Source organism: Curcuma longa, chromosome 4 (assembly GCF_044706935.1).
Source record: "Curcuma longa cultivar G26 ecotype Majalengka, Jawa Barat chromosome 4, ITB_CL_G26_1.1, whole genome shotgun sequence".
Lineage (NCBI taxonomy): Eukaryota > Viridiplantae > Streptophyta > Magnoliopsida > Zingiberales > Zingiberaceae > Curcuma > Curcuma longa.
This window is the reverse complement of record NC_133864.1, coordinates 11,762,168-11,774,413: the sequence shown is the minus strand read 5'-3', so window position 1 is coordinate 11,774,413 and position 12,246 is coordinate 11,762,168. Positions and strand designations below refer to the sequence as shown.

The 12,246-nt window shown below is 42.4% G+C and overlaps 3 protein-coding genes across 3 annotated transcripts; 1 reads left to right on the top strand and 2 right to left on the bottom strand.

Moving 5' to 3' along the window:
* Positions 1-3,356: 3,356 nt before the first annotated feature.
* On the bottom strand, positions 3,357-4,885 carry LOC141826086 (uncharacterized). The gene is made up of 6 exons (XM_074713345.1): positions 4,645-4,885; positions 4,346-4,560; positions 4,155-4,271; positions 3,880-4,076; positions 3,614-3,809; positions 3,357-3,541 (listed from the first exon to the last, which is right to left on the bottom strand). Exons 1-6 carry the CDS (start codon positions 4,883-4,885, stop codon positions 3,401-3,403), a joined length of 1,107 nt encoding a protein of 368 aa, XP_074569446.1. The 3' UTR covers positions 3,357-3,400.
* A 1,235-nt stretch (positions 4,886-6,120) lies between these two features.
* Positions 6,121-7,839, top strand: LOC141827090 (protein neprosin-like). The gene is made up of 7 exons (XM_074714363.1): positions 6,121-6,285; positions 6,366-6,452; positions 6,521-6,790; positions 6,875-7,036; positions 7,126-7,179; positions 7,242-7,385; positions 7,456-7,839. The coding sequence occupies exons 1-7, from the start codon at positions 6,121-6,123 to the stop codon at positions 7,837-7,839; spliced, it is 1,266 nt and encodes a 421-aa protein (XP_074570464.1).
* Positions 7,840-8,885: 1,046 nt separating this feature from the next.
* LOC141827089 (disease resistance protein RPS2-like) lies at positions 8,886-11,546 on the bottom strand. The gene has a single exon (XM_074714362.1). It carries the CDS (start codon positions 11,544-11,546, stop codon positions 8,886-8,888), a length of 2,661 nt encoding a protein of 886 aa, XP_074570463.1.
* Between the last annotated feature and the right edge of the window lie 700 nt (positions 11,547-12,246).

Sequence of the window (12,246 nt, the reverse complement as noted above, 5' to 3'; positions counted from 1 at the left end):
CATTGCAAGCAACTGAGGCTCGATTCCTTATGGTAAGTGTTCTAGCTCATAGCCAGCTTAGTGAAAAGTTCATGCTTAAATTGTAGCACAAAGCACCAGTTACATGCTTGTGGGCTATTAAGATGAGCCAAAGATATTCTCCCATCAAACCTATTTTGTGTGGATCATCTTGCACAATCAGAGCTTTGGCAATTTCACCAGGAAGAGATGCAAAGATATTAGTTGTTTCCATCGAGAAAGTTCAGTGTCTTTCATTCTCACTTTAAACAACCACCTTCATTCTCACTTGCATCATGACTGGAACACTCTGTGGGTTTTACTAAGGAAAGCAGAATTACAACCACACAGCATAAGTTTAATCCATCAGGAAAGACACTGAACAAGTGACAAATATTGAAGTAGAGATCTGAACATTTAATACACCGTTACTCTGTTTTATATGGTTGTCCATATGATTAATGTGATTCAAGCGAATGACGGATTGTTCTTGACCCATCAACAAGGTGTGTCTGAAATTTTGGGTGCTTGTCTCTGCCTGTCACTGAGTTGAAACTCCTCTAGTGATTTAAGTCTCCCTGTGCAAACAAATATTGACTTGTTAGTGAAGAAATCACTAATTGGGTTCCTCTAATTTAAAGAAAATGATTAGGAAACTAACTACTTTGCTATAGATAAAATGCAGCTTCTGTAGGCAGGATGCTGCTAATAAAGGGACAGAAATTGATGTGATATGAATCATTGTCTTTTTAAAGTTAATATTAGATGAACTCACTAATCATATGTAAGATAAAACTTCTGAATGCCAGTTGATGAGAGTGTTTATAGATTCAATTCAAGCCTTGATTTGTGAAGAAAAACTAAGGCTTTGTTTAATTCGCATAGTAAGCCGAACGATGGATAACTGAGCGGATGGATAAGAAGCACTAATCAGCCAGAAAATATGAGTGCGAGGAAAGAGATTCTAATTTATCCAATGTTTTTGGTCTGCCCAAACCGGACAGACCAAGGGTTGATGGTTATAATCTACTGATTACCTTTATATCTCCAATTCTATCTCTATTGTTATTACCTAATCAAGGATTCCCTATTCTTGTTCTCTTCCACCAAGATACAAGTAGGAAATGATGTTCATCAAGGCATTCGTGGGCGACTGATCACATCAACTCAGCCACTCTGTCTAGCCCACACCACCGCCCGCCACAATGGTAGATTGGGGAGGACCCATTTGTCAGCGAGACTGTCACCAACTTTGATGGAGTGGGATGTTACCTAGGAAAGCAGGTAGTGTGGTTGTGGAGGTCAGAGGGTTCTGGATCGTATGATCATGCACCACTCTTGCCTCTCTACTACCTCTTGAATCATAAACTTCTGCCTGTTATTTGTCCACAGAATGAAATGTTGCTTCCCTCTAATACTCTCTGGAATGCTTTCGAATCCTCTTTCCCCTTGGCCATAAAGGACAAACTCATCAAAAACCACCTTATGCATGCCACAGCAAACAAATTTATCCAAGGACATAGAAAATACAAATACTTCGGTTGTTTTAGAAGGACATGAGCAAATGCTAACAAAGGTTTCAACTAATGGAACAAAAAAAATAACAGATGCTTGTGATTTGAATGAAGGCATTTTCGTGGACGAAGGAAATCAAGAGAAGCCAACTATCTCTTCAATAATATCCCCCTCCTCAATATATATGCCTTGCCAATCTTTTTTCATCAAATTTCATGTCAACTAATTTGCCAGCTTGAGTTACTGTAGTTGCTTCAATTTCTTTTTTGACATCCTGCAAAAGGATATTGGAATACAGAGCTCTGAGCCTCGGTCGTTGGTTGCTTGGGAGGTAAGTAGTGGCTCGTTGGATCCGTTAGGACCAGCTCTAGTAATCATGGGAAAGGTGCCAGTGACAAAGACGATGGTGAGTGTTGTGGCTGCATGCGCGATGGCTGTGCTCGTTATGCGTCACCGTATGCGAAGCTTAGGCTGGTAGTCGCGGATCGCTGCAATGATCATGGAGCTTGAGGAGCAGGCTGCTTCACCTATCTAGAAGTTGCGACAAATAGCAGATGCGGTGACGGTGGATTTTACCAAATTGATGTCAGTTGATTTTCCTCCTTAGCGACCACCTGATACTACTTTAAACTCGAAGAAGAGTTTTTTTTAACCTGCGACGACGACTGATACAGGAGGATTTATTATTTTTGATAATTTTTATTTTTAATAATTTTCAAGATTTTTGGTATTTAGAGTAGTTTTGAAAATTTTTATTTTTTTATATCGTATGAGTTTAAGTCCTTTTAGGATTTTTAGGATTTCGAGTCTGTTAAGAATTTTTCCTTTCTGTTAGGATTTCTTTCCTTCCTTTACAAAGTTTTTGATTTAATAATATTTTCGACAATGCCGTTTATTTTCCTATTTCTTGGTATTCTTCCGAATCAACAGATTTTAGAAAATTATTTTCGACGTTTGCAGTCGGTCAACAAAATCAATATTGCCCGTAGGATAATCACTATCCCATCCGGCGTCAGCTTTTGATGTCTTATGTGATTGCTGTGCCCCTTTGTCTACAAAGAGAATTTTACAACATTGTGATGTTGACCCGCCGCTATATTTAATAAATCGGAGCCTTAGGTAGTTAGAAAACAACATATGTAACAAAAAATTAATGTACTATTGATGAAAATGCTAAGATGATTGCGTTTCCACAAAAAGATAGAATATAAAAAAAAAATCTTTGAGAGTGGTTAGGTGTACTTCCAATAGATAATAAGAGCAATTAGGCTGATGCTTTAGATGTACTCAAATTCGAGATTATGAAGTAGCGAGCATAAGCAAGTAGCAACGCACAAAAGTAGGCTCACAAACGATTTAGAGACCTCCGTATAGAGGGTACCATTTCAGAATCTAGGGCCTGAAGAGATGACACCCATATCATAAAGGCATCTAGTTGTTTTTATCTTTTTTCATTAAGAATTTGTATGCATTAGAATTCACCATTTATGCAAATTGTTATCATAAAATTAGCGATCCATTATCTAATTGCATTGCTAGACAAAGTTATCAACAATACTTCTTTAGTTTGTCATCAAGAATCAGATCAATGAATGAAGATAGAATTGTAATGGTGAACCATTTTGACTATAAAGTTAACGAACACTAAGGAAAGAAACAATGATATCTATCATGATCAAATAAAACTAACGATTTCCACAAATAAATACAAAACTAATGTTTTACTTAACGAATGGCAAGACTACTGAACTAGCAAAAAGAATTAACATACGAAAGGAGCAATGGTTGGAAATAAACATAGTTGTTGTTACCTTGATACAATAAATAACAATAGATGACCGTGGAATAATTATTTGTATGAAGAACCCATCCAAAGCACAAAAATCTCCTAAAGTTTCAGGTCGAGATCAATGCCACCAACTAGTGGTTCTCTCATCTCTGATGGTGTTTTCTCATTTCTAATTGGACCAGGAGGCAGGAAATTATAGAACAGTACTCCATTAGATGAAGAGAAATTGCCTGAGCTTTTCTGCAGAATATAAACAATTTACTCAAACTACTATCCACTAAAAACAAAGACACCATGAAGTATTTTTCTTGCCTGAGTATGTTGCAAGCTGAAATTAGGACAGTCATATTGACAATACGGAGGGTTGCCAATAGATCTCGAACTCGATGTGGAGACCACACCTAAGCTAAGAAAACCACCATCATTACCCCTGCAACCTACGTTGTTCCTTTTCTCACTATAACGATCCAAACTCGTCAAGTCCATGAACGAAGTTGAAGTGGTTCCTCTGAGATGGAGCATGTTACTTCTCTAAACAAGCTAAATTTCAATTTGACAACAAGAAAAGCATCAAGTACCTAACAGCTTGGAACTCATGTTTTCGCAAATTACAGCCATTTGTCGACGAGCATCGATCTGACCTTTTTCTGGAAGTGTGCGGAATTGGTGGCCAGTAATCGTCTCTGGAGTGCAAAGGAATTTGAGGGAAATAAGCGGTGAGATTGTCGAGATGAGAAGGCCGAGACAGCTTGTTGCCAACTATCTCTACTAAATTCTAGCAAAATTAACAACAATCACAACGCAACACATACATTCAACATTGGCCAGTGGAACCAAAAGTTCTTCGTCATACCTTTCCCTGATCTCTCCAACAAGAAAGCAAGTCGTAATTGTTTGAGGTATTTTGGTTTGAAGGGGGCTCCATAGGATGATTCACTCCGGGTGACATGAGAAATGTCGAAGAATTCACCTGCAAAACACGCAACATCCACCATTTCAAATCAGTAAAGGCAGGTCAGGAATCGGAGAACAAGCTTTGCCAACCAATTCAGTTGGTGGCCGCTGTTGCTGCTTCATGTAGACCAAGTTTGTCGATCGGGCATTGCTACTGAAAAGAGGGGTTTCGATTTTCTTCACTGAAGGATCATCGTTAAGATCGATAGCATCCCAAAGCGTCGGGGGAAACCCTTGCGGTTGTTGCTGGTGCGGCCGTTGCTGCTCATTGATGGCGGCGGCATCGGTTACAGGCCGTGGCGGCGAGAAGGCTAGAAGGTTGCGAACCGGAGGCGCAGCGAAGAAAGCAGAAGAGGCTCGTGGCTTGGCGACAGAGTCGGCGGGCGGCGGCGAGAGTCCGAAAGGCTGTGAGGAGTCCAAGGAGGAAGACGCGTCGCCGGCGTTCTTGTGCTGCTCTTCGAGGCAGCGGAGACGCTCCAATTGGGCGACCCCGAGGCCGCGCTGCGGGGTCTTATTGAGCCTGTTCCTCTTTGAGTACTTGATCGCTGCTGCCGCCGCCGCCGGAGCGCACGAGCCGTTCGATGGAATGCCACACCCAACCTTGGTCAGGTTATGGCCTTCGAGCGCCATAGCTGAGAAGAGAGCAGGAGAAGACAGAGGCGGAAGCAGTAGCAGCAGATCGGCGTTTATAGAAGAGGAGGCGGAAGAACAGGAAGGGGATCCAAATCGAGAGGAAAAAGGTAGGCGAATTTTCCGGATTCAAAGAGATGTTGATTAAATCTTGTCCCAGAGTGGTTTGTCGTCCATATTCTCGCTCCAGCCCTTCCGATTCTCGAGCGCAAGCTTCACGGAAGGAGGAGAACTCCGTCACTCCTCATTCGCCCTCCATTGTCCTTTCCTTTCCTTTTTTGGTTAGTTTTTGATCCAGCGAAGCTTTTTTTTTTTTGTCTTTTTTATCTGCAGATATTGCGGCAACTCAAACGGTTGCATTAGAATTTAGAAAATTTTATCCATTTTATTTGACATTTTGAGTAGATTTTATAATTTAAGCGGCTGGATACCGTCCTTTCCATGAAATTTAGCAAAAAAATAGCAATCATTTAGCTTTTAATAAGACAAATACCTCCTTTAGTGGCAAATCAGATCCTCCTTTTTTATCGTCAAAATAACTCTCCAATTTTAAAAAATATTAAAATAGCTCTTTATCCTATTTTTATTTTAAAAATTACTTTATTATAATATTAATATAACAATTTTAACTAAAATTATTACAACTCAAAGCCAATTCTCATTCTGGAGGAGAGTGCGGAAATAAACGGATGAAACCTACGTGTTATTTAGTCCCACATCTTAATTTTGAAATTTCCTAATGCTCTATAATAAGATATGAGTTAGACCCTCATTGCAGCTCGTAGGATGAAGTGATCGGATTACATGATCCAGGAAAGTCCCCGGGTCACTCAACGCAGCGATGCGTCCGCTTTGATGCGGCCTGTTGGATCTGATCTCAAACCCTATTCAGGGGAAGGCCGAGACCTGCGTGGAGCCTTGAGATCAGATCGGCAGATCTTGACCGTTCTCTCACAGTAATTCACTTGGCCCAGGAATCGGGTTAACATAACGGGGCTCACACTCCTACGAGCAATCTTTTTTTTTTTGTTCTTTGTGTTTTTTCGTGCTTCGGTTGGTTATGGCTTCATGCTGCTGTGTTATGGGCTTCATGCTATGGGACACCCATCTGGTTAGTTGGTATCCATCAACAAGTGTGAGTGAGCGGGCTATCTGTTGAATCATCCAAGCAATGTGGGCATTGCACTGCTTAAATCTACTGAAGAGCTAGGCACTTGACTTTCACAGTACAAACGATGGCCTTTAGAGTAACTGAAAAAAGGATGTTTCTGTTAACCTTCCTCTTCCTCTGTTTCGCCGCACAAGTGATGGCCAGGGAATCGAAAACTCTCCTCGAAAAGGAACTGTTAGCGGAGGAAAAGCTAAAACTTATCAACAAACCTGCAGTGAAGACCATTCAGGTTTTTTCATTATTTGTACAGAAAACCTTAAAGACTTTGATGCAATCTAATTGTGCTTGCTATTTCTTGAATTTTTTCAGAGTGCAGATGGTGACGTAATAGACTGTGTCGATATTTACAAGCAACCAGCTTTTGATCACCCACTTCTCAAAAATCATATCATCAAGGTACATGTGAGCTTTTTCATAAGCTAGATAAGATAAATAGATAGATAAATGGTTATGGATTACTACAGATGAAACCCACTGACGATCACTCAAGGAGGAGGAGAGATAAGTATTCCTCTCAGGCTACTACTTCGACGGGCCTAACGCTCACACAAACATGGCAAAAGAGTGGAACATGTCCCAATGGAACAGTACCAATCCTCCGCGTCCAACACCATCACTTGCTCAATGCTCCTTCCATTGAAAACTATGGCAGGAAACCATGGAATGGGGTTGTCGAGCACGAGCTCCATTTATCTAATCGGACGATAGCTGCTGGTATCGAAGGCTTGCACGCGGTCGGTCCTTGTCAAATTCCATTGCAATTCATTCACAAAGTCATGATCGCATCATGCCTCTGAATCTGTTCTTCCGATATCCAGTATGCAGTGCTAATTGGAAGCGGATACAACTACATTGGCGCTAAAGCAAGCCTCGGCATCTACAACCCCAGGGTCGAGGCTGACGACGAATACACCACTTGCCAAATTTGGCTAAGGCATGGAGGGTATAACAACTCAGAGTCCATTGAACTTGGCTGGATGGTCAGTCATGTTCTTGATCTATACGGTATTCTGTATACATTTGACACCAGTAGCTAGTAATATAATCCTTTTGCCCTCTGATCTACCAGGTCAACCCCAGTGTTTTTGGTGACAAGAAGACGAGATTTTTCATCTACTGGACAGTATGATTTTCTTCTAGCTTCCATCTCCTCGCTGATCCTAGCTTATTTCTTCAATCGCACAGGCCGACTCAGGGAAGGAGACAGGCTGCTTTAACCTCCTTTGCCCGGGCTTTGTCCACACGAGCAGCGAGATAGCCCTCGGAGCCGCCTTTTCCCATGTCTCCGGCGACGGACTTCAGTATGAATTCTCACTAGAAGTATGGAAGGTAAACGAGCTAGGATCGACATATAACATTTGGAATTCCGAGTCGACGAGCTCAAGAATGTAATTTTCAGGACTTCGACGACGAGAGATGGTGGGTGGTGTACGGCGACACCACGGTCGGGTATTACCCAGCTTCCCTCTTCGGAGGGCTGTGCAGAACAGCCACGTTGGTGTTCTTCGGCGGAGACGTGTACAGCCCGAGGATATGGAAGTCGCCGCACCCGTCCACCGCCATGGGCTCCGGCAGCTTTGCCTCCTACCATTTCATGGGCGCCGCTTTCATCCGGCAGCCGAGGATCAAGGACTTCTCCGGGTACTACAAGTATCCTGACCCATTCGGAATCTACATGAACCAGGCAGATTGCTACAGCGCTGAGAATTCCGCAGAGATTCTGTGGACGGAGCCCCTCCTCTACTATGGCGGGCCGGGTTGGAGCTTTCCTTTCTGCCAGTAGATTGATCCCATCATCATGCCATTTGTGGCACTTCTCGTAAAACTCTTCAGCTGCTAGAGAAAAACTGCAGAAACCATCGAGAAACATGGCAAAATGAAGGAAACATGTTTCACTCAGTGGGAAGAACAGTCGGATACAAATAGGCTTTCACAATGTTATAGTGCAAAAACTGAAACCACATAAATCTACTGAACAACACGCGACATTGAGCTGATCTAGAAGCTCGAAAGAGAATCGGAATACAAGAAACTGCCACTGCTCGAGTTTTCGGAATCCCCAGCATCATAGAAGCCACTCCATCAGTGCAAAGTTTATTCCCATAACTTTCTAGAAAATAACCTGTATCTGAACTCTACAGGTTATCTTTCCCAGCACACACAAACCAACAAAACCAAAAGTACTTCAAAGCGATAAGAAAGGCACCGTCTTCAAGAACTTCGAGAGAGAACTGCAATGATCAAAAGTTAGACATCACCTCCACATACTGCACGATGAACTGCATAAACATATTTATGTTAAAAAAATTGCACATTAAAATAAAAAACTAGAGTCCAATTATGGCATTCTTAGGGATAATACATTGAATGTAAGTCATTATAAAAGATTGCAGCTTGCAGCTACATTATACTGCTTGTTTATCATAGAGAAGCTAGACAATTAAAGACAGGACTTGACATGATTAAAGAAATGCTTCATCTATAGACAGTGACAGTCCAATTGATCCGAGACTAATACTTTTACTCACAATATTTCTTATACACAAGATACTCATGGAGTTCTACAACATAGAGATTAAGATTTTTCGTGTTTCTCATTCTGTACGTCATTGTGACTAGTAAAGGCAGAGTTATTTTGAGAAACAAATTGTAATTATAGAGGATTCAGATCTCTACGAAGTATGTGATAGATTCATACAAATAGATGCAGAAAACTAGTGTGATTCAGAGATTGTGATAGATTCTATTAGCAAGCGTTACTAGATTCTATTAGTCATGCAGATATACTTCTCTCAAAAGAACACTGCAACCAGCAAAAAACTCACCAATCTAGACGATGATTCTTTGATTCGCTCCCTCGAAGAGTTTCTGGAAGGACAATGTTCTTTCATCTGACCAATCTAGCTCATCCCGCCATTCTCTGTCACATTTGATCTCTGTCAGCTTTTCAGCAACCAATGTCAGCTTCTTTAGCTTGGGACAATTCCTCACTTCCATGGTCTTCAGGGAAGGAAATGCTATTATTCGATCTCCGTCACTCAAACTCTCCAACTCCGGTAGCTTTCGAAGCACAATTTTTCTTAGGACAGGGAAGATTGTAATAATCCCTGTAGAATTAGTTGCATTGTCTTCCAACTTTATTAGCCGATCAATTGCATTGCAATCTGTAATTTCTAGCTCATGTAGATTCTCTAAACGCCTGCTCTTCCAGATAATCTTAGCTTTTGGGAGATCCGAGAGATAAAGGTATTCAAGGTGCCACAGAGCATTGAGCACATGAAGATCACCACCAATGATTACCTCTTCAAGATCAGGCATCGCATGGAGTCGGATCTGTATCACATTGTGCATGTTTTCTCCAAGATAGGAAGTAGATGGAATGTCGAGACTCGCCAAGCCTCCGCAGCCTTCGATCTGGAGCCAATACACAGCGCCTGCAAGCCTTTGCGACTGGCAGAATCTTCGAAGAGCAGTTGCTGAGCTCATGGTGATGCCAAGAACCTTCAATTTCTTCAAGCTTTCTACCTCGTCGAGAAGTATCCCCTCTCCGTCCAATTGCAGGGCTCCCATCACGCTCCACCCACTGTAACTGTTGTACAAATTCAGCCATTGCAGTTGGTGAAGACAACGAATGACATCGCCAGGAATGCTTCTCAAATGTGTAACTGATATCATCCCCAAAAATCTGAGGTTCACCAGACCTTGAATCTCCCTCGGCAGAGACGCAATCCTAGTGCCGGATAAATCAAGCAATTGGAGCTGGGAAAGATTGCCAATCCCTGGTGGAAGCTCTTCTATGGAAGTGTGCCGAAGATCCAGGACTCTGAGACAAGGCATGTGGGAGAAAAACTCATTGGGTATGTTCTTGAGAGGATTATTGTCTCGAAGATGCAAGTAGATCAAGTCAGGGCACTGAGGCTCGTCGGGAATAAGAGCTATGTTGTTCCAGCCCAAAGATATCCTCTCGGCGACTCTCCACTTCTCGGCTCCAGGTGCTTCTGCAAGACCATGTCGATCTCTTATCAGCCATTTGCTCTCCTTCTTCCCACAATCGCATTCCATCCACAGTATCATGGAGCGAACCATAGGGTGCATTTTGAAGAACTCGCCGTCGATTCTTTGTATCAGAGACGCCGCGAGTAGCATTCCGAGCAGATATGATGCTTTGTCTGCAGTATCTGTCAACCTCTCGAAGTCGTTGATGAAACCTTCGCCGATCCAGAGCTCCCTAACGTAGAATTTGCTCAGCCAACATCCTTCCTGCACCAGAGCGAAGTAGGACGCGCACGTTCGCAATGTGTCGCTCAGACGGTCGTAGGAGAGTTTGAGAGGATGATAGACATGCTCCTCCATTCCTGGAAGCTGGAACGGAGCCTCCTTCATGATGGCCAGCACATGCCTCCACTCCTCGGCCGTCCTTTTGCTCGCCATTGCTTGCGCCACTGTGATAAGCGCCGCCGGCAAGCCGGCGCACTGTTTGACCAAAGCTCTAGCCAGATGCAGTATCGATGCGTTGGTGCTATCGAGATCCAGCTTTGCGTTGAATCTGAAGAGAGCCCAAGCCTCCCCCTCCGATAAGCATTCCAGTTTGATCGTCTTCTCTGCGCCCATGCGGCTGCAAATCTCCTCCATGCGGGTGGCGAACACGATCTTGCTCTTGGACGGCGGCTGGGGAAGTGGAATTCCCACGACCTGGCAGTTCAAGGGCTCCCATACGTTATCCAGCAACAGTAAAAATCTCATCTTGCTCAGCACGCGGAAAATGCGGTCGGCTCTGTTCCTCTGCGGCTCCTCGTCTTGCCATGTGAGTTTCAATCGATCGAAGAGGAACTTCTGGAGCTCCTCCACTTTGTACCCCGTCGATAACTCGAGGTAGATGACGACATCCAGATTGTCCAGTTCCTTCTCTGGGAAATCATTGTTGAATCTTCTCAAAAGTGCCGTCTTGCCGACGCCGCCCATGCCGTGGATCCCAATGATGCTGACGTCGTCATCTCTTGCATGGCCTAGCAGTGCCTCCAGCGCTGTATCCAGGCCGACGGTTTTAGGATTCGGCATTTTGAGAAAGCGATAGACGTCCAGGTCGTCAGCCACGTCGGCGAACTCTCCGGCCTTCTGCATTAGGTTGGCGGCCTCCGTGAGCGCCGCCTCAGCTCTGCTTCTGAGGTGGTAGCTGGAGCAGACATTGACCGGAAAGTTGCAGAGACACTTGAACATCCGGCGGTACTGGGCGTTTATGTCTTCAGCCCCCGAAGCGAGGGCTTCGACGGATTCAAGCCAGCCGAGGACTTCTCGCTTTGGATTGAGCCCATCCCTTTTGGCTGCCTCGATTTGCCTCTTGATATCCTCGCGTTTGCTCTTGAGTTGGGCGAGCTCTGCGGCCAAGGAGGAGATGGCAGCCTCGTATGACACGACGTAGTTGCAAGAAAGGAAGCAGCAATCCTTGAGACAAGTGTAGAGTGAAGTGATGCCGGAAATGATATCGTTCATTTTTGCTGGAGACGTAGAGCAGTAGACGATCGATGATACTAAGATGTCGACGTTTCCAGCGGCAATCTTGCTGAAAAATAAGACAGAAAATATAAAGTGTTTGTGTGATAGAGGGAATCGGAGTTTTCTCTACGTGAAAGCAAAGGGGAAATTTTAGTGTTTTTTTTTTGTAAGAATCGAAGTTTTCTCTACGTGAAAGCAAAGGGGAAATTGTAGTGTTTTTTTTTTTTTCAAGAATCGAAGTTTTCTCTACGTGAAAGCAAAGGGGAAATTTTAGTGTTTTTTTTATTGCAAGAATCGGAGTTTTCTCTACGTGAAAGCAAAGGGGTTCCTTGTGTAAATTTTAAAAAATGTCTCTTTTTATTGGAATCCACACAAGTATTTTTTTTATTTATTATCAAAATATCCCTTAATTTTTTTAAAAAAATATTCTTATTTTTTTTAAAATTATAATAAATATATGATTGTAACAGCTATAATTATATAATAATTATAATTTTATAATTATTATAGTTATAAAATTGTACATCTTATAGGTACTATTATTATTAATATTCATCCAAGTTGAAATATTTATATTAGGTATGAAAAATAATAAAAAATAAGAGTATTTTTATAAATAAAAATATATTGAAATAGAATGAGATGTTATTGTAATGATAAATAAAAAAATGTTCTAATAAAAAAAAAGGCACTTTTT

Bases quoted from the DNA above. Each gene is read 5' to 3' on its own strand.
- LOC141827089 (XM_074714362.1), bottom strand. From the start codon at position 11,546: ATGAACGATATCATTTCCGGCATCACTTCACTCTACACTTGTCTCAAG.
- LOC141826086 (XM_074713345.1), bottom strand. From the start codon at position 4,885: ATGGCGCTCGAAGGCCATAACCTGACCAAGGTTGGGTGTGGCATTCCA. The intron at 4,561-4,644 runs CGCCGCCCGCCG...TTCTAGCCTTCT, and splicing joins ACAGCCTTTCGGACTCTCGC to CGCCGCCACGGCCTGTAACC. The intron at 4,077-4,154 runs GTATGACGAAGA...TAATTTTGCTAG, and splicing joins GTTGGAGAGATCAGGGAAAG to AATTTAGTAGAGATAGTTGG.
- LOC141827090 (XM_074714363.1), top strand. From the start codon at position 6,121: ATGGCCTTTAGAGTAACTGAAAAAAGGATGTTTCTGTTAACCTTCCTC. The intron at 6,286-6,365 runs GTTTTTTCATTA...GAATTTTTTCAG, and splicing joins CTGCAGTGAAGACCATTCAG to AGTGCAGATGGTGACGTAAT. The intron at 7,180-7,241 runs GTATGATTTTCT...TCAATCGCACAG, and splicing joins GATTTTTCATCTACTGGACA to GCCGACTCAGGGAAGGAGAC.